Genomic DNA, 25,617 nt, shown 5'->3' with positions numbered 1-25,617 from the left:
GTTATATTCTTTTTTTTTTTTTCTTTCAGGCTTAAAGTGCAAATAAATTGGTAGCTCAGCTGGAGTTGGGCAGTTCACATGCTCCTGAAAAAAGACTATGTATTATTAATATTGTAAATAAAAAACAAAATCCTAAGCCAATTCCAATGCAAGCTGTACGTGTGTAAAATTCGACAAGGCTTCCTAAAGAGAGCAATGGTTCTTAGGAGCATATATGCACTCATGCTTGTATCATTGTCAGAGCAAATTTGGGCTTCTTCCTGTCTAAAAAGGGTGATTGATGGAAGACAAAAATAGGTGTGAAGGAGTAATAATGGTAGCAGGAGCAAAAAGAGGGAGTGACAGAAAGATGGACAGATATGTTCACCATGCCTGCAGGGCTCCCACAAACCCTCTCAACCTCCAAGCTTCCTCCTGATGTTGAGCACAAAGCCCCAGTGCAGTTATTCCCACTGGCTTTTTAAAACATAGATGATTACCTTTATCTTTTAATAGAGAATGGCATTAGTGAAAGGAAGGCAACCACAAATTACTATAATTGATCCATTCAGCTTTCTGCAGAAAGCTAATGTTCTTGCTTCTTGTAAAAAAATAAATAAAATGCATTGCGAAGAGCAGAGAAAATTAACTTGGTGATTAATTTTAATTACAGCAGTCTACATTGACCCAGCAATGGTTAGTTTAAGTCTTATATTATTATGTGGGGGAAAGCATTTATGGCAAGCCTCAAATTACATTACAAAATAAGACGTAACTTGCACAGATCATTAATAGATTCCGAGAAAAAAAAATTATTCGGTGCATACATCATCTTCTCACTGACTTAGGTGGACTATAAAGACATGCACACTGACTTGATTTGTGGAAGAAAATACCATCTATGTGCTTAATTTACCATGAGAATAACTCATTAAGAAAGCCCCATGTGAATATGAACAGCCTACAGTTTGAAATTAAGCTGTGGAGATAAATTACAGGATTGATTTCTGCCATAAGTTATTTTAGGGCTAATTAGTGTGTGTAGATGGTAATCACCAGCAGCACAGCAATCTAGGACTGGGACCTTAAGGAAAGTATCCTTATACTTTATTTCTTTTTCTCTGCAGATTGTGTGCACTGCAGCTCAAGAAGAGGTGGAGGAGGCAGCATGCACACCTGGCTTCCAGGTGAAGAAGTACCATGTGGAGTATGATGGAGGGTTTCTGAAAGATCAACCTCTTCTGCAAGGTAGGGAATGCGCTTGAATTACAGAGTCAGTTTTAAAAAGTGTAAGATTAAATATCTAAGAGGATTTAGCACTGCCTCCAATTCCAGTCTGGGGTGATGGTTACATTCAAAGATTCCTGTTTATCAGCACTGTGTACACAGTTGGTATTTATATGAACTGTATTGTAATCTGAGTCAAATGAATGTGTGTGTGTGTGTGTGTGTGTGTGTGTGTGTGTGTGTGTGTGTGGGTGAGAAGTTTATCAACAGGGTGAACCTGCATGATTTGTTTTTGATAGAGTTGCTATCAATCCATCTCTCTCTCTCTCTCTCTCTCTCTCTCTCTCTCTCTCTCTCTATCTCTCTGTATATATATATATATATATATATATATATATATATATATATTTGAGGACAACTTTGTACATAAAGAATATTCAGTGCTGTTTCATATAATGTCCTGCTTTAAATCGTTTTTTTTTTTTTTTATTGTTGACATGTGACATAGGAGAATCTATAAGTAATTTTCCCTGTTGTTAGCTGTTCCTTAAATACTTTACTATGGAAACAAGTCTCAGGCTCATGACTGTTTTTTTATTATTAGTCATTTTCTGACTAGTGATTTGTTGGTAAGATCATTAAAAGCTTTATATTGTGCAAGTTTGTTTTTTCTTTTGCCCAGGAGCGTGTACTGTAAATGTTTAGTGCCAATTTTTACCGAAATGTGAAGTGTGTGTGTCTAGTTAGCACATTCAGATTTTCTAATTGTGCTGCTCGTGTTGTTGGCAAATTATTGCTGTCTTAGCAAAACATCATGCAAGTGAGATATTTTTCCCTCCCATGTTCTCCCAAATTGGTCACCCGCAAATTTCCAACCAGGCTAACACATGCATCCTCTGAAACATGCAAAGTCAAGCCAAACTCATTTTGTTTCAAATAACTGCTCATACTGTAACACACTTGTAAGTAAATACTTACTTTTGTATGTACTTTTGAACACTCGGGAATGCTCATGATTTGCAAATATCGCTGTAATTGATTTGAAAATATGCAATATCTCCTAGAAAGCATAAGCAAATTTGCCCTCTTATTTGCAGGTAGTGTTGGCTACTGCACTCCCCCCCCCCCAATAAAAAATTAAATTAAATAAAATTAAATAACTAAATAAATACATATAGTAATTAAAATGTAAAAGTAAGTAAAATGAAATTACTCGTTTTCATTGCTTTACAGAATCTTTATACCTCTAATTAGCCCAGCCAATCTCACAATTCATTCCAACTAGATTAAGAACATTTTGCAAAGAGATTGCATTATAACCCAAATGCACAAGTGCAGAACACACACACAGACAAATGTAAGTCATAAGGTTGAATGGTTAACATGGCTATTATTTCTAAATAAAATGTATTATTAAAAGATAACCCACCACAGTGTACTTTTGGATGTGCATTTATATTTGTATTGGCCTTTAAATATTTGAAGTGAACTGGTATATGTATGCCCTTTTATCGTTTTGATACGGCTCGGTCGGGTTATTAACAGATCACCCGGCTGCACTTAAACATTGCTTGTGTTTGACTTAATATTTCTCGAAGGCCTTAACGAATAGTGACTGTGCGTGGGTGTGTGTTTTTTTCCCTTTCATCTCTTATAATTCATTTCTTTCCACAGTTAGAAAACAAACCCAGAAAATATTCCTGCACTCATAAATTACTCCCTTTGATTTTTCTGATGTTTTCAAAGGCTTACGTAGTGTCTCATGCTGCATCTGCTGAGAGGAATTTCCTTCTCTTTGACTAAATCTCCTGGGAATCAGATGTATTTGTCAGAATCGCACAGGAAGTTTACACCTGCCCAATTCCTTTTAGATTTTGCGTGTCAAAAGCTTTATGACAAATTCTCAGTGATTTAAGGCATCATGCTTCATGATTGAACAACTCATAGCTATACAGCAAAGTGAGAAGTAAAGGTATTGAATAGGAAATCAGTGTTAATTGTATTTAAATTAAGCAACTGGTCACATGTAAATAGGGGATTTTTCAAAATAAGAAATGCCTTGAGCACCAATTAGTGTAAGCAAAGAATTAAAAAGAAAAATGCCAACTGGCTGTAAGTTAATTGCAGTTAATAATAGTTCTTCTCCTTAGAAACAAGTTGAGCATGATTTGACTGGTCAGCAAGCATAGGCTCCCTCACGGCTTCTTCACTCTTTTTTAGTGAAGCCACACTACTTGCTCCCTGCTGTGGAACAGTTTGTGTGTCAGAGTTGTCACAATTCAGTGGGCTGCAACTCCTCTGAGATTCCCTATAATGTCTACGAGCACATTTTAAGCTCCTCTGGGTAATGTCTTGCTGGCATCGAATTGGTTTCCCAGTGGGAGACTAGCTTTCCTGCCAGAATTTTGTTCTCCTCTTCAAAAAAATTCACAACCATGTCAACAGGTTGCACAACAAGGTAGAGAAGAATGGCTTTCCAGTGTCAGCTAAGAGGGGTGGCAGCTATTTACCTGATTTTCTTTTATGTAGGTGTTTGTATTCACAATGTGTTACTGATTGGTTTGGTGATTTTTTATTTTATCTTATTCATATTTAAAGGGAGCATTTTTTTAGCTACATTAATTTTAAATACGACCTGAAATGTCTTACATGCACCCCAGAATTTTTGTATAATGTCAAATGATGGGTAGTGATGAGCCGGTTCAGTGGTTAAGGGTCTGTGGTATAGTTCAGAAGGTTAAGGGCTAGCAACATCAAGCTGCTATTGTTAAACAAAGCACTTAACCTTATTTGTTCCTGGGGTGCTCATGGCTGACCATTCGCTTTGAGCTTATATACTGACATTAGGGCCTTGCCTGCAGTGTTGCCAGAGTGCTTTTGTGTGCTGCAGCATTCACTGAATCTACGGGGTCCCAGTTTGTTTTAGCATGACAGTGCTAAAGTGGACAAAGTGAGATCTATAATGACCTGATTTGCAAAGTTAGTGTGGAAGAACTTGAGTGCCTTCCACAGTGCCCTGTCCCTCAACCCCACTAAACACATTTAAAATGAACTGTGAAGCTGACTGCTCCCCAGGCCTCCTCACCCTACATCAGCTCTTGATCTCACTAACACTCATGAATGAGTACAAATCCCCACAGCCACACTCCAAAATCTAGTGGAAAGCCTGCCCAGAAGAGTGGAAGTTATTATAACCACAAATGGTGGATTAAATTTGTTATGAGCTGTCCAGCGAAAACATATAAATGTAAAACGTTTTGTCTTCGTACATTTTTGACCATATAGTGTAAAAAATGTGTGATTTTAAATGATACAAATGATCTAGGAGTACTCCTAAATTACTGAGGTTTTACATAACTTGCCACCTGAAGCCCGCGGTCATTTACTGAGGAGTTGGCGTAACATCAGGTATTAGTCAATACACAGAGCACAGATCATTGTAGAACACCAAAAGTGAAAAGCATGGGATTACGCATTGATGGAAGAAATGCTTCCGCTCTCATTACATAAAAAAGAAAAATAAATAAATAAAGTCAACTATTGGTATTGTAATGAGTCCTGACATTAGGTGGAGATACTGTTACCAACATGAGGTTAATTATTTTACCATATTAATTTGCCAATGATTAAAACTTTCATTAAATAAAGAATGACATGTCAATTACAGATACAGTAATGCACTGAATAATGTAAACTGCTGGTGCTGCTGTCGAGACTCATCAAAATTGTGTCCAAATTAAGTTTCCCCATCAGCCAGTAAACACGCACGTGTCATGTCCAATGATCTCGGCACCTGATTCACATTTACTATTAATTAGCACTTATATATGGCCTCACCTTTCAGAACACTTTTTTTCCCACACTCATTGTTTTTCACAGTTCCTGTGTTTATTCTCAATTTATGGTTTCTGTTCCCTTTTTAGGTTGTTTTGTGTTTTTATTTATTTGTTTGTTTTTTTGGTTTGTCTGTATTTTAATAGAAATTATTATTTGTGCATACATTTGTCTTCCTCTCAATTACATGACATTACTAATCATGATCATTGATGTGGTATGAAATATGGGCTATATGGAGAATAGTATTGGGACACCTGACTTTTCCAGACACATGTGGTTCTTTCCTTACCACAAAGTTGAAAGCACACATTTGTGAAGGATGTCTTTGAATATGGTAGCATTCAATTTCCATTTACTTGAACTAGGAGACCCAATACCATGACAATGCCCCTGTGCACTAAGTGAGCTCCATGAAGATATGGTTTATGGGAAGTGGTAGCTCAGTGGCTAAGGCGCTGGGTTACTGATCGAAAGGTCGTGGGTTCAAGCCCTCGTATCACCAAACTGTCACTCTTGGGCCCTTGGGATCTCTGGGTGCCGTATCATGTCTGACCCCAGCTTCCGAGCAAGCTGGGATGTGTGAATAAAGAATTTCACTGTGCTGTAATGTACAGTAGATGTGACAAATAAAGACTATTCTATGTTGTTTGGTGTGGAAGATTTTGACTCACCTGCTCTGACCTCAACCTAATTCTTCACCTTCAGGGTAAATTGAAATGCTGACTGCACCCCTGGCTCCCATAACCAACATCAACACTGTACCTGACTTTACTAACATCCTTGTAGCTCAGTAAGCACAAACTTTCATAACATTTGAAAATGTTGTGGCACAACCTCCCAAAAAAATTCGAGCAAATGATACCAGCAAATGAAGACTGAATGCAGAATTGGGATGTTCAGAAAGCACATACAAATCTTATAGCCAGGTGTCCACAAACCTTTGTCCAAATAGTGTATCTGAGGGACAATAGATAAGCTAAAAAAATTATCACTTGAACTTTTCTGTCATTGCATTTGATTGGGAGAAGCCCTTTAGTCATTATGGAGCCCTGCAATCCATATACACTGAGACATTGCAAAGTTCTGCTTTACTGAGCTTACTATCACATACGCACATACACATGCACACACACTTGAACACCATAATTGTCATCAAGGTCATCAAATGAAACAGCCTGGCTTCATAGTATTACATTTTTCTATTTAGACTTTCATGGATTAATGAGAGGGGAAATAAAAGTGTTGCATTTCCACAACGGGAATGTTCTTATCTCGTGAATTACCATTAAGTCTCGCTGGAAACACATTACTGGTGTCACACGTGGTTACTTGATGCATGCAGATTTATGTAAATGTGTTGCTCCTCTCTCTTTCCTGGGCCAGGCCCGCTCTGTAATTATGGCGATGGAAGTGGTTAGGAGGTGGATGTCGTTGCTGGACTGGGCATTCTGGGTTACAGATATTAATATGTCGAACTCGGAGGAATGCACGTGATGATGAAGTATGCGCAAAGATAATGTGGACATTACAACACAATCTTTTGCATGAGCTGTCCTTTGTTAGCACCCGGCTGCTCCCATGTTGTTAGACAAACACATTAAATACAGTATTCGTTATATACATCCGGATACCTTGACAAATATTGTTATTTCCATATGGACACGCCTGGCTTCATGAATAATAAGCGAGTATGTGCACAGGTGAACCACACAGTAGTCCTTATGAATGCTGATCAGGTTATCTCTCCTCTCTGTCAAGGCCATGACCTTGTGTCGCCACAGAGTTTGTGAGCAGCATACATAAAGTACACAGTCTAAAATAGTGCTAACTGCACACCCATAATGCTGAAGCCATTTCCTTTTCTTTTCCTCTTCTTTTTTTTCTAAACCTTTATGTAAGCCAAAGCACAGCAGGGAATAAAACTAAAATTAAAACATGATTACTTTCACACCAGACAAGCGGATTGCAACGTCCAAATCAGAAAATACGTTCTTCTCGTTTAACCTGCTTGATAAGCGCCAGCAGTAACAGAGATGCAATGTTCCCTCAAATAGGTATTTTTTTATATGACTAAAATGTAAATCAAATAAAGTGGGATGCTTCTCAATCTGTGTGCGGCGAAGCAGTTCATCGAAGTGTCATAGTTTTCAGTGTACGCCTTCCTGCCGGATACATGTACATCTCCTCACACTTTAATGAGAAGGACAAAATTGAATGCAATTTTATGAAAAGCCAATGAGATTGATCCTGTCATTTCTCCAAGCCACCAACCGCTAATTCGCAATTAGTGCACGGGCATTTCCCCTCAGTAGAGCAATGTGGATATGGCCCAGATGCACACAGATGGACGTTCGTGCTCCTCCATCTCAGGAAAAATGAGAAAAGCAATCTTAGAGAGGTGAGGAAATTAGACAACCTGCATGTTTTTAAGTCTTTCATCCCAAAATCTCAAAATATAGGCAGCTGTATATTTTAGGGTTTTCATTTATTGCACTGAGTGTATTTTTTTTTTCTTAAAGCAAGTAACCAGTCTGGTTGTTAAGCTCTGTAGTGTTCTCAGATTATGAATGCATTAGCTTAAGCAGCTTTTAGGAACAAGATGTAAAATTAGGACAATACTTGGAATTTAAATGATGCATATTTTTGTAGCCTTTGGTGCAATATTTCTCTGCTTATTCCTGTTCTACAAAACTGCCTTTTCCTCAGTGTTGCATCATATGAAATCAGATTTATACAAGCCGGTTGGAAGTGATTTGGGAGTCAAAATTACAATTTATAAAGTTTGAGCTTAAGGATTTCTTGTACCTGCTGTATAATATATAGACCCAGATTAGACTGACATTATACGTCTGTTTTACAATAGTTAAAACACAGAGGACTGCAGAGAGTCTGACCTTGTCTGGCACTTAGCCAATTGCTTATTAACTATATTAAGTGAAGAAGACCTCTATGCTGGCATGCCCACTTTATGCCACCACTCGCTCAGACCTGAGTATCATTACATAAAACATCTGGCCTTTGACACAGTCTAATGTCTTTAAAGCAATTTCATTAACAGTCGACACTTTATTATCTGTTCTATATTTTTTTTAGGAACTTTGGGTATTTGCACACAAAAGCGTGGAAATGATGAGTCACTGGGATATGCATTCATTACAGTAAATCCATTTGATGGTGGAAAGATACCTTCAGGCCTTCATTATTTTATAAAAATAGCTGGTTTACCGACTGTAAAATGAAAACACAGACTTATTTTTTCATGTTCAATGAAACAAATCGTCATTTTGAAATAACTAAGTGGGGAACTGTGCTTCTCATATAGGCCGTTGAAATCTTTTTTTTTTGCTACTATGTCTCACACCATACAGAACATGGGTGGAGACATACCAAAAAAAACGAAACATGACCAAAACACACATCCAGACTATATGATTAATCAATTTCTCATTCTATCATGATTGCTAAAAACAATCCTTTAAATTTATAATAATAATATTAATAATAAACTATTACTAAGATTAAATCATCCCCCAGTTTATACCCCATATTTTCATGACCATTTGCTAAAGTTTTAAATTCTTCTTTGACTTATTCTATTAAATATAACATGCCTCAGAATAAGACATATTTCTTTTTTTGTCCCCCGGCATGGTGGAGGAAAACAGCTGAGTTGCTATAGTCTTTTTCAAAGTTATACTTCTGTTGAAAAAGCTGACCAAAATATAACTTCAAGTGCACATTGAGCATCTGAATAGCAAACACCAGCCTGCTGTCTCCTGAATCATCTTTGCTGAATTTCTAACAGCATGGACACATTAGTGCCAGAAAAACCAACCGCTGTGAATGCTGCGATATGGATTCACAGAGTCGCAGTGCTCCTTAAGCTCTACACAAAGTTAGAACAGTGGCCTCGCCACCCAGAACAAGTACACCGGGCAGCACAAATTAAGTCACAGGATCTCTGTTCTTGATGAAAGCAACATGTTGTCATGTTGAAAGTAATCATGTGTTGCATCCAATCAATGGCTGGCAGCCATACGGTACATCATACACAGCCTCGGCTTGTATGACCTCTGGCACAGCAAACCTGAGCAATGATGAAGAATAATAAAACAGCACGAACAATGCCCAAAACATAAAAAAATTTAAAGAAATAGGGTAACAAAAAAAACAACCTCCAGTGAGAAATAGCAGCAAAAATGCACATTGCGTGCTTTCAAATGGAAACCTGGGCTGGGTTCCAAACCCACAAAAAGTACATTACTGGATATACAAAATTACTATATTCCAAAATAGTGGTATAAGACGTAATACTTAGTGCATACTTTGCTTTTTGGGATGCAGACTTGAATTCTCATTGAATATGTATTGCCTTGCCACTGGCAACCTTCAGAATAATTTGCACAGGAAAGCAGGGCACAGCACAAACCACATGACACTGCTTACTCACAATAGCATTTTTTTTTTTAACTAGGGGATGCTTCAAATCACTATTTTCCCTAAACATTTTCTTTTTTATTTTTTTAATTGATTCATTCATCCTAATAATTTAGTCACAAATGACAAATTAGTTTACTTTTCTAGAATCCTGTGTGTTCCCAGACAGATAATGTTCAAAAATTGAAATTTTCTCACCATATCCAAGGAATTTAGGATGAAAACCTGAAAAGGTTAGTGTGTTTTATTAACAAAGCCTGTGGTCTAAGCCACATTTTGTACTGAAGCTTTCATGTCTTCGCTGCAGACAAAGTTCCAGGTCCCCGGCACTCTTACAGCCATAACAGTATTGCATTAATCACTCTCTGAACACACAACAGGCTGCACAGGGCCTTTTTTTGGGCCAGCTTTAATTGACTATAAATCATGCACACACTTGATAAATGACAGTAATTACAAAGGCTTGGATATGACGCAAGGATGCACTTTTATTCCTTTTTAAATAAAGAGAGGGTGATCAGCAGATCCTGAGACCTGTGTGAGGAAGCAAAAGAGAGCGAGAAAGAGGCAATATTTTCACTGCAGCTTCAAGCTGTCTCACGGTGGACAGGAATGCCATGGGAACTCAGATCACATGCTGCCAAAGAAGACTTACTGTTGGCAGTAAGAGAAAACAACATGGCACAATGTTGCTAAGGGATTGGCAAAAACTATATATAGAGGGTGTTTTTTTGTGTTTTGACACATTATGGGTAAGATATTTAAGAGAGAACCATCTGTACCATCTCACACGCTCCCAGTTTGACTCTTCAAAGTGATCATATTGTCTATAAATGTTAAAGGAAGAGAGTTTAGGCTGTACCAGAGAAGTTTCAGGACTGGTATATAATCTGATGTTTCTATTAGCTCTGATACGCATTTAAGTTCAGTGCACTAGTTATATAGACTTACGCTGAGCACCAGTGATGATCTCTGCTCCTTCCTTCCTTCCTTCCTTCCTTCCTTCCTTCCTTCCTTCCTTCCTTCCTTCCTTCCTTCCTTCCTTCCTTCCCTCCTTCCTTCCATTCAAGCAGTATATTAATGGGTCTTGACATACCTTTCTGTAATAGCAGGCCATGTACTGTATGACAGGATTAGATAAAACCACGGTTAAAGGTTTTGCTTCCATTTTTGCGCATGAAACATAAATGGGAAATAATTTTAGGTAGGAATTGTGAGTAGGGAATTTGTCAATTTAGAGTGTTATACACAACTAATATAGACATGAAGAATGAGGGTTAGGGCACAAATACTACTAAGACATTGGTCCAGACCAAAAGGGCTGTCCAATCTGGTATGTGTGCAGGTTTTCATTCCAACCTGATAGACTATTGAAAGCCAGGCCCAACTAATTGCGTAGATGGAATCAGATGTGGCTCCTGCTTGATTGGAATGAGAACGTGCACCCACACCACCACTTTGTGGATAAGATCGGACACCCATGGCTGAGACATTAATATGCGAAGCAGGCTGTACAAAAGCCAGCAGCTTGACTTACGCTGGATTACTTTAGTGGGATATTTTCTTGACGCACCCTTCCCCACTCCCTAACCTACTTACAAGAGGAATTTACATTTCAAACCCGAATACATCTGCTAGGACTCATGAGCATCATTTAAAACACTGCAGGAAAAAAAATAACCAACGATGCTTCATTTAAATCCGTTCTTTCACTCGGGCGTGTTCATCAATTAGTAGCATGATCTCTTTAATTGTGGCTTTGAAGGAGAATTTAGAAGAGTAGCATTTACCATGTGCACCCAAACTGTCGGAATTAATGGCCTCCTGCGTCCGAAGTTCGGCGCCTCAAATTAATGCACACTCGGCGCGCATCAGAGAGGAATCTGCAGAATCTCTGCTGCCTGAAAGGTCAAAGCTAAACTTATCCATTTTAATGAGCACTCGGTATTCAAGGCTCGGCTATTAATTTGAATAACAGTTGTACAACAGGAACACTTTACAATTATAGCCGAAATTACTCGAAAACATGGCAGCCTTGAATGTGTTAATGTTTAGCATGAGACAAATCAGAAAAAAAAAAGTATTTTTGAAACCGTGCAAGACAATGGGCTAGGTGTTTACAATAATTCCACACTTATACACTCACACATTTAGTTATTCTGATATCTCATGGTTTTACAGTGGCAATTTTTTTGCCTGATTTGTGTGTGTGTTTGTGTGTGTGAGAAATATTTGACACCTCTTCACATCTTCAACATTACTTAACACCTCTTCATGTTCACAACCTTCACATAATTAAAAAATAATTCTCAATTAAGCACCAGTATGTTAAAGATTTTATGAGCAGTGTTAGCAATAGTGTTGGCAAATTCCACAAATAACCATAGAAGGACCCAGATATTGTGATTTGTGGTGAGAGTAGGGAGCAGGTTGAGAAGAGCCTGGAGAGCTGGAGATACGTGCTGGAGAGAAGTGAAATGAAAATCAGTGGGATTAAATCAGAGTACATGTGTATGAATAAGAGGGAGGGCAGTGCAGTGGTGCAGTTGCAGGGAGAAGAGGTGGAGAAGGTGGATGTGTTCAGGCAGGGTGGAGTGAGTGTAGAAGAGTGACAGGAGTGATTTGTGATAGAAGACTCTGCAAGAGTGAAAGGGTCAAGTTTATAGGACTGTGGTGAGACCTGCGATGTTGTATGGTTTAGAGACAGTGGTATTGAGTAAAAGACAGGAGGTGGAGCTGGAGGTAGCAGAGCTGAAGATGTTAAGGTTTTCGTTGGGAGTGACGAGGATGGACAGGATTAGAAATAAGTTTATTAGAGGGACCGCGCATGTAGGACGTTTTGGAGACAAGGTGAGGGAGGTGAGATTGAGATGGTTTGGACATGTACAGAGGAGGGACATGGGGTATATTGGTAGGAGAATGCTGAGGATGGAGCCACCAGGAAGGAGGAAAAGAGGAAGGCCAAGGAGGAGGTTTATGGATGTGGTGAGGGAAGACATGCAGGTAGTTGGTGTGAAAGAGGCAGATGTAGAGGACAGGGGGGTATGGAGACGGATGATCCGCTGTGGAGACCCCTAATGGGAGAAGATGAAAGAAAAAGAAGAACCATAGAAGCACAAACTTCTCCCAAACATCCCCCTGAGAAGTCCTTTTTTTGCAAAACGGCACATTATTTATTCTTATATGTGTAAACACTTTAATGCACTGTTCACGGTCCATCCGGAGCTTAGCTTATCACTGGCCATTTAATAACCAATAAGTTAAAAAAGTTTACCTACCTGAATGTTATTGATAGGTGGGAGGGAATCAATGTGGACACTGGAAGATCATCGGAACCTTCTTGAATACTTAAATAACTAAAGACAGTGTCTATGATGAAAGGTTTGAGTCCAGTAGTCGTGTGTAATATATATAAGCAGCTCTAGGGGTAGTAATAATAACAAGTCATAGGTAATAAGGAATAAGATTTAATGAGGCAATAAAAATGCTGCATGAGAAAGATAAATAAAATATATCTAAGAGTATGTTTTATTGTTAGCTATACAGTACATAATTTCTATTGTAGCACTGATTCACCTGGTGTTTACCATCCAGGTTTCTAAAAAAAAAAAAACAATAGATTGTAATAATTTGGAATTCAAATATGCTAATTTATGAAAGTAGATTTGATTACTGTGATGTGCTCATTTTAATTCTGGTTACAAACCATGATATTTAGAAAAATTAAATAAAATAGTTTGTTCCTGAGATGGTGTCCTGAGGTGCAGGCAGATGAATATAATTTGCAAGTCGCTTTATTAGCAGTCCAAATCAACAAGACAGACTTAGGGGCTACAAAAACAAACAAGGGTTGAATGTCTGACGGAGTAATGCAGGGTAATCAAAATCGACACATAGATCAGAAGAAAAAAGTCAGCAAAGAAGAATAACGAATGGAAAAATCACAATTGAGGAATGCACACTGGAATGATAAACACATAAAAGTTAATGAGGGTTAACAGGAAACTAGTGAGTTGAATAGGCAGATGAGTTTCTGTGTGTGTGTGTGTGTGTGTGTGTGTGTGTGTAAGAGAGAGAGAGAGAGAGAGAGAGAGAGAGAGAGAGAGAGAGAGAGAGAGAGCGTTAACGTGCACTTTTAATTTGTAGTGAAATATAAATTAAGATATGATGAATGGTATGATGTTAGAGTGAAAATTTGAATTTTCATATACATTTTTCAGCCAGATGTGTTTCTTCCCACACTGTAGGTAGAACCAAAATATGGAGGCACACAGTTAGGGTGTCTTTGAATGAAGTAGCATAAAATATTCCCTTCATTTGAACTAGGAGACCCAAATCTGTTCCAGCATAACAATGCCCCTGTGCACAAAGCCAGCTCCATGAAGATATGTTTTACATGGATTGCAGTGAAAGATCGTAAGTGGCCTGCTGTAGAGCTCTGACTTCATCCCTATTAAACACATTTGGGATGAATAACAACAACGACTGCACAAATCTCCAGAACTGCACTCCAAAATTTAGTAGAACATCTTTTCGGATAAGTGGAGGTTATTATAACAGCAAATGGGGGACTACTTGTGGAATGGGAATCTCAAAAAGGACTTAAAATCCTTATGGTTGGGTGTCCACAAACGTTTGTGCGTATAGTGTATTTTAGAGATGATGTACTACTCAAGGTTAATTTACATTATTTTATGACCCAGAGTAATGTAAATCAGGGCCTAAAAGATTAACTAGTGAAAAAGTAGGAGGGGGTTTAAAACACAGAGAATGGCACAGACCTTTGCTTAGACTTATCAAGGAATTTGAAACTCAACACAAGATGCTAGATTTTCCTCTTTTTCATTAGTTCCTTTTAGCCTTTTAAATCTATTTAGTCATTAAGAAACGAACATTTCTGGCAATAAATCTTCAAAAGAAAAAAAAAAACAAAACATTTTTGGCATACCCGAAATTTCATATTCTGGTTTGTTTATCTCTTAGTGTTCGAACATCTTAATGACTTAAGGAGAACTAATAAGAGAAGCATTTTAAGAATTTTAAAAACTGTGCAGTACCTGTATGTTAAATGTGTGCTGCTGGTTTGCACTAAACCATAAAACAAATTCCTTGTATGCTTCAGTATATTTGGCTAATAAAGATTTTGATTCTGATGACTGTATAATATCCGCTTAGAAAATCAAGTTACCCACGTGTGTAAAACAATTCAGCAAACTTTCCCCAAAATTAATAATAAGTGAACTTCTAAAGTAAAGCAGCAGATTCTGGCCATTATAAGGCTTTTCATTTGTCAAAGGTCCATATACTTATTAGAATAATTATTGTAGTATAAAGGATGTGGTTTTATTCACAAGATGTTTTAGAGTGCTGGGAAAAGCATTAATTAATTTTACAGTCGTAATGGAAGACAACTTATTCACTGTCTTATTGACTGTGTTGTCTATGCATTGATTGACTTAGTGCTGCCTGGAGTCTTAAAAGTGCTATATGCTGACAAGCTAATGTAGAGTCAATTGTCCATTGTCTATAACTTATGTTTCAGTCATAATGGATGGTTACAGACAATGGAGTCTATTTTAGCAGCCTGAGTTAGTCATATTAAGTCTTTAGTTTGACTTCAGTCATTCAGTGTAAAGACTGAGACTTTCACTTTACTATTTATAATTATCCATTTTTCAAAGAACATTTGGCAGACCAAAACGACTAACTCTTGATAAAAGGCTGTGGAATTCCCCAGGACATAAATACTAAGTACATTTCTTCAGGCCATCTGGGTTTCAGTTGCTTATGCGGCTGTATTTCTCCACTGCAGAGCCGTCGGTTGGCATTTTGGTTGGCAAATGTGAAGTCTGATCATCAAGCACACATAGATTCAGTGCGGTGAACTACAGTAGGCCAATCAATGGTGCATGGTAGACTGACAGGCGTCGGCTTTCACGGTTAAGGGCAGGTAGTTTGTCTGAAGAATAGATTTTTTTTTTTTTTAAATGAATAAAACAATAAATGCTTCTTAAAAGCAGGATCAGCATATTGTGCAAATAGAAAGATTTGGAGGTGATTTCTATCTTAATGTTAGTGTGAGCTGTTCAATAAGAAGCTCAAGTTGTTCCACAGTAATTGCCAGGTCAGTTTTATGTTGTTTGAGTTGGATTTTGAGTTTGTTTTATTTTATTGTTATGATACTGTTCTGCTGTGTACATTAGGAAATACTGTTAGCAGGCACTAGGGTTAAGTTTGATGTAGCTGAGGTTGACAGTGTTGGCGTTTATGGGTTTTTCCATTATTCATGGCAGGATAGTGGTAGGGTTAGTTATTAAAAAAACAAAAAACAAAAAGATGCAGTAACAGTTAACCCCACCACTCTCAGAAATAAGTCCCACCACTCTCAGAAATCACTGCTGGGTAGTAATGTGGCCAGAAACCATGTCACTAGTGGATATCTGTAGTGGAATAATTGTTGTACAGTACAATGCTGTTGATTATTTGAGGCTATGTGTGTGTGTGTGTGTGTGTGTGTGTGTGTGTGTGTGTGTGTGTGTGTGTGTGGGTGGGTGGGTGGATTTATGTGTGCCTGCCTGAGACATGTCGCTCTGACCTGTTGAAAGAAATAATGATCATCTGCAGGACTAAAGGCGCTTATTTTTTCATCATAAATGCCACACACACACAAACACACATGCACACACACACACACACACACACACACACACACACACACACACACACACACACACACACATTGCTAGGTCTTGTCCTAGTCACCCTTTTTTCCAAGTAGTTATTTTCCTCATAGAGTAATTGTGTTCCCGGTCTTGACTTTGTTTTGTTTGTTCTTTGCTTCTTTGGATTTCGTTTGTTTTCCCACAATAGTTGACTTTTTCTTTTTCTCTGACTTTGACTTTTTGGATGGCTTTTGGATTGTTGGGCTGATTATTTAAATAGAGCTCAACCTGCACATGCATTCATCTTCATCGCTTATCTGACTTCTAAATCTCCTGATTTATCCTGTATAAAAATACCAGAAGGATTGCCTAGGAACATGAATGACTCACTTTTATATTAAAAGATTTATCATAATATTGTTATTCTGTATATTTCTTCCTGTTATTGTGAAATACGATATGCTGCAAACTATGGTGTAAAATAAAGGTTATCTCTGATAGATCTGCTGCTGTATAGTCTTTAAAGAAGTGTTTGTGCAGTGAGAAACAGTATGTGACCCTGAGAGAAAAAACGAAAGAAAAAAAAATAAAATGAAAGAAATGCAACATTGTGTTGAACGACCAGAGCTTTGCTTCTTGTAGATGCTTTCTGAAGTTTGTTTTATTGAAAGATTTCGTCAAACCCAAACAGGGATGTCTCGCTACATCCTTTACAATTATGTGATGAAATCAAGCTTTTATATACTGTACATACTGTACAGGTTATAGAAATGTGTGTGGAAAAAATGTAGCAGTTTCTAAGAAATTCACGGCTCTGCAACAAAGGGAGAGAAAAACATTTTTTCATGCGAATGAATTAAATGCATGAGTCTCACAGCTCTCCTCAAAACAGTAGTAGTGTTGGTTTGTGGAAAAAAAAATTTTCCACATACTGTAGCATTGTGGACGCACTGCTACGCTTTAACCGAGTGGCTATAAAAATAATAAAACTCCATATTTCAGTATGTCCAAAGAAATGAAATGCTCTCCTCTTTTTTTTTTTTTTGTTTTTTTAAATTTACATCTGAATTGAAGAGTGTGACAAGTCTTTTGTGTGGCTGAAAATTGATTTACTTTTTCCTCATACCAGAAACAACAGCCTGAGCTTATCTTTGTTAGTCTGCTTATCACAAATGCATTTTTATTGTTTAATTAACTCTCAGTAGATAACCAAAAAAAGGATAAAACGAGAGAAAGAAAATAACATTTGTGTACGTAATTCTGTTTCTTTTTTCCCTTCTGACTTTGAATGTCAAGGTTTTTTTTTCGATTCTTCATAAAAATACTCAATCATGTTTGCCTCCTGTGAGCAGTCAGAGGTCAGTGTTGGTACATCTGTGGGTTGTGAGAATCAAGCTGCTTTCCCTCAGAAGACTTTGTGCCAGGAAAGAATGCCAGCCCTGCTGAGGCACTTTAAGAGGTCCTGGAGGTGTGTGTCCAACAGGAAGCGGTGCTAGTTGCCATGGCAGAGGGATTGAGAAAGAGGAGGGAGGACAGGAACGGGTAAACCTGAGGTGCGAATGGGAATGAGCCAAGCTTTCTTTTAAAGGTGAAATCTCTGTACTTGAGTGCTGCGCTGGCAGATCCATCTCTATCTCAGCCTTTAGTTATGACAGCCTCTGCTGTCTGACATCTGTCGACTGCCATGTTAAAGGCTCATCTTGGCATTGCTGAGGCAGCCTAATATCCCCCTCACTCACTCTTACCCTAAGGTGTGTAATTTCTGCACCTCGGAAGTGGCAGGAAAGACGCATTTTCCTGTTTACGGAAAAATGAACAGATATCTCAAAGGATTTTGAAGGCTCCAGGCATCAAAGTGTGTTCTGCGGTATTCCTGGTGAGGACTGTGCGTACCGTGCTTCTATGTCAGAATGAGTTGTTTTTACAAATGATTACTTCAGAATTTCATTAAACTTTTACACATAGCTTGGAATACATTTGTATCTTTTTCTTCTTCCTGTCATGATTGTTCACAAATCTGTCTAAATCTGTGTTAGTGAGAACTTCTCCTTTGCCGAGATAATCCATCCACCTCACAGGTGTGGCATATCAAGATGCTAATTAGACAGCATGATTATTGCACAGGTGTGCCTTAGGCTGGCACAATAAAAGCCCACTGTAAAATGGCCCTCTAAAATGTTTTACTTTATTGGGGGTTTCGAGGAGGATGCTGATGCAGATGAGCTTCCTTGGGATGCTTTCTGATTGTTTGAGCAGAATTTCTTTCGTTATCCAAACTGATTGTTGCAGCAGCTGCCTGGGTGGCTGGTTTCAGACAATCTTTGAGGTGAAGACGCTGAATGTGGAGGTCCCGGGCTAGTGTGGTTACACGTGGTCTGCGGTTGTGAGGACGGTTGGATGTACTGCCAAATTCTCTGAAACACCTTTGGAGATGGCTTATGGTAAAGAAATTAACATTCAATTCACAGGCAACAGCTATGGTGGACATTCCTGCAGTCAGCATGCCGATTGCACGCTCCCACTAAACCTCCGACATTTGTGGCATTGTGCTGTGAGGGGTTAAACTGCACATTTTAGAGTGGGCTTTTATTGTAGCCAGCCTAAGGCACACCTGTGCAATAATCATGCTGTCTAATCAGCATCTTGATATGCCATACCTGTGAGGTGGATGGATTATCTCGGCAAAGGAGAAGCGCTCACTAACACAGATTTAGACAGATTTGTGAACAATATTTGAGAGAAATAGGCCTTTTGTATACATAAAAAAGTGTTAGATCTCATGAAAAATGGGGGCAAAAACAAGTGTTGCATTTATGATTGTGTTCAGTGTATACATATGCTAGTGCGGGAAAACATATTAGACTGAAAGAATTGGAAATCTACCAGTTAAACATAATCCAAAATTGCCTTTATTTTGGAAATGTATGCATGTATGATAGAGACATCCAATACTTGTAATGGAGGATGCTGTGATATCTGCTGTGTAGCACCCAGGTTTTCTTCTGTGTCTGTATTCTTTTTTTGCATATGGAATGGACCCATCCACCATCGTTAACAAACAGGGAGCTATGAAATTTTGCTATCGAGCTACACATGCACAATAATAATATTGACTTTGTAGCAACATCCATCAACCAGAGACATAATTCAAATCAATTCTGCTTGCTAGCTGCTCATTTCCTGTAATATGGAAATGCTATCTAGAATTAAATGGGAGGAAAGAGAACTATATTTTCCAGCTAACCATGTTTGGATCTTTCCAGCGGTTAGAAAGTTATGAGTTTTAAATCGGGGAATATCGACTGATAATAATTAGTGCGATGGAATATTCCGTTGAGAGTGGCTGTTTTATTAATTAATTAATTTTTTTATTTTTTTATTTTTTTATAATGGTGCAGGGATCAGAGAGTGAGACAGAGACAGAAAGAATCTCATTGACTGCAGCTTCAATGGCTGTGTGCTGATAACAAACAGGAGCAGGGCTTCCCATAGGAGAAATACACAAAGCAATTATGGCAGGCGAAAGTTGCCTGGAGAAACTTATTAAAATTTAATAAGCCCAAGGTTCTTTTTTATTTGGTGTTTTGTGATGGAAAAATTTTTACATTCTCCAGTTCTAACATAAGATCAGGTTGTGAGGTGACATGAGGTTGGGGATAAAAATGTTTGTTCTGTAAAACATAAGAAACATGTGATTTTTACAAGGGCACTTTAACATAATTATTAGACATTTATTTATTTATTTATTTATTTATTTAGCATCTATCTGATTCAACTGTTCCTATTGAAACAAAACAAAAAAAAAAAAAATAGAACAATTGAGCACTTTATCTTGCAATACAATAATTAGGGCTGTTCTGTAATACAAAATTATTCTACAACTTCTAAACAATCATGCTTGAGAATTCTTAAATGCTGTGGTCTAATTAGTAGTATTTAAGCGTTTAAATAGAAGGTGTCCTCTGAGAAGAGTGCGACTGTGCGTGAGACAGAAAACATCAGAAATACTGCAGGATTACTTTTTTTAGTGCTTTTGTCCCACTTAAAAATGTGAAAATCATAATAAACATGTTTTAATATATGTATCTCAAGAATCTACACTCCCAGTACATGACAAGTGTAAAGATTCTTGTTTGAGGGGGACATTTGCATGATTATAAATAATTACTTGGAAGGCGTATGGTGACAATCTCTAATGCATAATATTCATTGTTGTTTTTCAGATAATTGATTTCATTTCACAGTCAGATTGGGACTGATGCACTGATATATTCATTCAATGTAACATTCGAATGGCCTCATTGGAGCATTCTGGCGTTGGACTTTATTTATTTAATTATTTATTTATTTATTGCTCTGATTTGCTGTAAACCAGATTTAATGGTGCATTTCCCATATCGTTGGCAAACGGCTTTGGACATCTGTACTGGGACCCATAATTAGTGTACAGTGCTGCTGAATACATGAGGCTATATGTATCTTTGCGTGGGTGTGTAGATTCGTGTGCGCTTGAGACATGTTGCTTTGACCTATTGAGAAAAATGCAGAGAAATAATGATCATCTGCATGCAGAAAGACGCTTATTTATTCATCATAAATGCTGTATATAAATGTGCCTACACAGACATTCTTATATATTCACACTTTCTAGGCGATGTAGTGAATTAGAAAAACACAGGGCTCTATGCTTGGTTAGCTTTGTATATACAGTATTTCTGCTTTGAACACAGACTACACCCTATCATTACGACATTAAACTCCTAATGTCTATAATGACAGAATGTTATACAGAATAGAACAAAAAACGGAGGCGTGATAATTGCTGAGTCTTCTAAGTTGATTACATCACATCACCTGTCTCATCGCTTTTAAATACTGTAAAAGTACAATAGTTATCATTAAAATGATTGAATAATAAAAATACAAAAAAATCCCTTTTATCACAGAGGTGGTAGAGGGTTTGGGTTACTGATCAGAAGGTTGGTCTTTCAAGCCCCGGTATTGCCAAGCTGACCCCCTTGGGGCCCTTGAGCATTGTCTTTAACCCCCTTTTCTCCAGGGGTTCTGTAACATGGCTGACCAGCTTCATAACATCGTTAGTATATGCTAAGAAAGAATTTCACTGAAAGGTACATGTGACAAATATAAAGCACCTTTACACTGAGACCAAATGTACATCAGTGACAAAAGTTACAGAGAATATGTTTCTCTCTTTCTACAGAGCAGCAGGTGTGAGTATTGTAATGTTACATATTTTCGTTTCTTTATACACAATGTGAATTAAAAGGACTAATTATAGGTCTAAATTTAAGAGGCTAATATTAAAGCTAGTTCTGTACTTAAGCATGGGTGTTGGGGCTGGTGGTATTAGAATCTACTGAGCTCTTGTCAATTTCACACAGAACAGTCACTAGAATTTACATAGAATGGTGCAAAACTCAGCATGCACAACAATCATGCATCCACCCAAACTGGAGAGTTGAAGAGTGGAAAAAGACCAGGTGATTTTTTTTTTATCTCCCTAATTTTTTAACTGTCTAGAGACTGTTGTGTGTGAAAATTTCAGGAGATCTGTGTTTTTTTTTAAACCAAACCCAGCCAATTTGTCAAGGTTAAAGTCAAAGAGATTACACTTGTTTCCCATTCTGACAGTAACTGAAGCTCTTACATGTTTTTTGCTGATTTGCTGTTTTTTGTTTGATTGGCTGATTAGATAGCTGCATGAATTCGCCAGTGTACAAGTATTATTAAAAAACTTGGGGATATATTGTTTGTTCAAAATACAATTTATTAATTGTAGTATACATTTTAGAATGAGTAAAAAAAATATAGGTATTGTCAAAAAATCCCAATTAAAATACAAGTAGTAAGTCTAAAAGAAAAAGCAGTCAAAATTAAACAGTAATTTATTTTTTCTTTTACATTTGCAAATTTGTAAATGGAAGGAGGCATTTTTATGTGTATTAAAATGAGTTTATATTAAATGAAACAAAATTTGTTAGAGTTATTATTATTATTATTTTAATTTTTTTGCAGATGCGCTTGTCAATTTAAAGTTTAGTATCTGTGGAAGTATACAATAAATGAGATAGATGCATGTGCGGAACATCATTTTATTGTGCAAGCATAAAACACCAACACTATAAACAAAACACAAAATAACTAAAAACATAAAAAATGTTAATAAATAATTTTAATAAATCCTGAGCATGAACCAAGTATCATGGGAAGACAAACGTGAGGAAAAAGAGTCCTGTGAAAGGTGATATTTATACACAAACATAAGACAGCATGTGCTGTGAAAGGTGATACTTAAACACAATTGCTAATTACAGATGTGATTCAAGCATGAGTGATTAGAGACATGTACCCAAGGAATCTGAGGGGGCAGTGGCTGCTGGGAGAAGAAACTGGTCGTCCATATTTCTGAAACCTAAATGATAAAACTATACCAGGACATCTTTAAATTATGCACAAAAACAAGAATGAATAGACGGACAAAAGACAAAGGAGTGAAATGAAATGTGAGCATGCATGTAATAACACAAAATAAATTCTGATTTTTTTTATTAAGAACAACTATAAAAACCTCATAGTGCTAGTGGAATAAGTATGTGAACCCTTCAGTTAATGATTTCAAAAAGCTAATTGGAGTCAGGTGTTAGCATACCTGGAGTCTTGTTAAGAAAATGATTTGGGAGATGTGGACTAGAGCTACTTTGGCTGATAAAATCACTCAAACACTCAAACGAGAATATGCTATGAATATGAGCTAGACCTTGCCAAAAAAGAGCTTTCAGAGGATCTACGATTAAGAATTGGTGATGTATATAACAAAAGTGATTTCAAAGACTTCACCAGTCTACAAGCAAATGATCCACAAATGAAGATACTTTGGACTTGTGGCTACTGTACCAGGAAGTGGGTGTCCAATCAAAATTACCCCAAGAGCACAACAAAGACTTATTATTGAGATAGAAAAACAACCCCTAGTATCAGCCAAATATTTAAAGGCATCATTGAACGGGCTAACTCTGTGTTTATGAGTCTACAGTATGTAAAACATCGAACAAGCAAGGTGTCTATCGCCGGACACCATGAAGGAAGCCGCCCTTACTGAAAAGAACATTGCTGCATGCCTGAATTTTGCAAAAGTGCACTCTACAGCGGTATTAGCAAAATGTTTTGTGGACTGATTAAAATAAGATTAAACTATTTGAAAAAGAAAAAAAAACCACAGCACTACATCTGGCATAAATAGTGCACTGCATATCATCATGGACACATCATTCCAACTGCTTTGCTGCATCGGGGTTTGGCCAGCTTGCGGTCATTGAGGGAAAGATGAATTCCCAAGTGTATCAAAAAATTCTTCAGGATAATGTGAGTACATCAGATAAAACTCTGTAGATGTTGGGTAATGCAACAGGACAATGACCAAAAACACAGGAGCAAGTCCACAACAGAATGGCTCAAAAAAAAATTTCTCCTTTCCGAGTGCCCAACTCGGAGCCAGACTTCATCCTAATAAAGATGCTATCAAATGACTTAAAGAGAGCCATATACATGGAAAATCCAAAGAATATGACAAAGTGGAAGCAGTTTTGCCGGGAAGAATGGGCTAAAATTCTTCCTGAATAAAGTACAGGTCAGATCCACAGCTACAGGAAGCACCTGGTTGAGGTTATTGCTGCCAAGGGGTTGGGGGGTGTGGGGATTCACTTAACCCTTGACTTAGGTTAAGATCATAATACATTTTACAGTATACAGAAAACCATGAAATTCCACAAGGTCCACATACTTTTTCTTGCCACTGTATACGTATATACAAGTGCTATTTACGAAGAAAGTGAATAAAGTTTTTTTGCTCTTTAGAAAATGTAAATCTTCATGAACAAAATGAAAAATCAATAAAAGGGTAAATATTTAAATAGAAAAATGTTCCATTAGTCTGTAACTGAAAAAGCATCTTCTACCTTCGGCTGTACACAATAACAGTTTTTAAAAACATTATATTTTGATCCAGTGAAATATTGTCTTGTTGCCACCACAAATTTAGTTCGCAATTTTTCTTGTACACAAAATCATCAATGAGTCATTAAATGTTCTTCAGACTGCACTTATGGACGTTGATCTTACAGTTGAATTACAGTTGGTCTAGAATTTGTATCACAATTGCTTAATTTTCAGAAAAAAAACAGCACTTCATCTTTGTTTGGCTCATGTACATGGAGCCATGCTAATGCTCTCACAATAAAAAAGCTCACTGTGAAGTGTTCCGGACACAAAATGAACAGACTGCAGGTGCCAAGTCACAATAATGATCATTAGGCGTCCTCGAGTTTAGTTGTCAAGCCAGTCGTTAGTCATTCCACACCAAAATTGAGTGCGTTTTCCATCTAAATAATGAGGAAAAACAAATGCAAGAATAAAAATAATGATACCCTTCCATTTATATTACTCTCCAGATATCACACACTTTTCAGGTTATATACAATGGCATAATCACCCATCAACTGATTTAAATGTGAAAGTATATGTTGGTATATTCTTGGTATTTGTGTTTGATTGTAACAACAGTAAGATATTATTATGCTGCTGAATTCATGAAAGGGAATTCATTAGTACGCCAGTACGAGTGCAACACTTAAGTCCATAATATTCTGAGAAATTTGTGCAGATAATGTTTCAGCACTTTTGATCATTTACAATGAATTATTTTTTTTTTTTATTGTCTTTTTAACTTTCAAATACATAATTAGAGTGCAGTTGTCTTAGTAATTATCCAAGGAATATTCTGCCCTTTGAAGAGAAAGTGTGTGTTCATATGCAAGGGCTTTTTCAGTTACATTTGTTAGGTTGACTGTCAGGGTAAAGCATGAGAAGGATTTCTTTGTTTTCCTACTTAAAGCTCTGTTATGTTTTACATTGACTTAAAGGCTGTGCATGATATATAAATGAGGTAAATATTACATGAATATTTTAATTCACTAAGCTTTGTTTGAATACATTATCACTTCTATAATAATGCTATGTGTGAATTCTTGTAAAATTTAAAAAGTGTGTGTTGTTAAATGTAACTTTTTTGTTAAAAGCCTTCAGGACAGAATATATATATAAATGCCACTTAATGGTTGTTTTTCACACAATTCTCAGTAAACTCTTGAGATTGATGTGTGCAAAAATCCCAAGAGATCAGCAGGTTCTGAAATACTCAAACCAACCCATCTGGCCCCAACGCCTATTGAGGTCACATTGTTCTCCATTTTAATGTTTGATATAAACATTTTCTGAAGTTTTGGCCCTGGGTCTGCCTGATTTTGTGTATTGTGTTGATGCCATATAATTGGCCAACTCGAAAATTCCATGATTGAACAGGGCCACAGGTGTTACTCTTAAGCATATATGTGTACACATTCTAAAATATTCCAATGTTGAAACAATACTTGTTGAAAATATCTTGGTTTATGGTTCA

At 37.2% G+C, this 25,617-nt stretch overlaps 1 protein-coding gene across 1 annotated transcript in view; it reads left to right on the top strand.

The window, feature by feature from the left end:
- cdh13 (cadherin 13, H-cadherin (heart)) overlaps positions 1-25,617 on the top strand; it is a 376,372-nt gene that overhangs the window by 79,827 nt on the left and 270,928 nt on the right. Inside the window, exon 2 of the mRNA XM_046865279.1 lies at positions 1,107-1,227. Coding sequence (XP_046721235.1) covers positions 1,107-1,227 — 121 coding nt within the window. The remainder of the gene's footprint in view (positions 1-1,106; positions 1,228-25,617) is intronic.

Source organism: Silurus meridionalis, chromosome 13 (assembly GCF_014805685.1).
Source record: "Silurus meridionalis isolate SWU-2019-XX chromosome 13, ASM1480568v1, whole genome shotgun sequence".
Taxonomy (NCBI): domain Eukaryota; kingdom Metazoa; phylum Chordata; class Actinopteri; order Siluriformes; family Siluridae; genus Silurus; species Silurus meridionalis.
The sequence above is the reverse complement of the archived record's forward strand: the minus strand, read 5'-3'. Positions and strand labels throughout refer to the sequence as shown.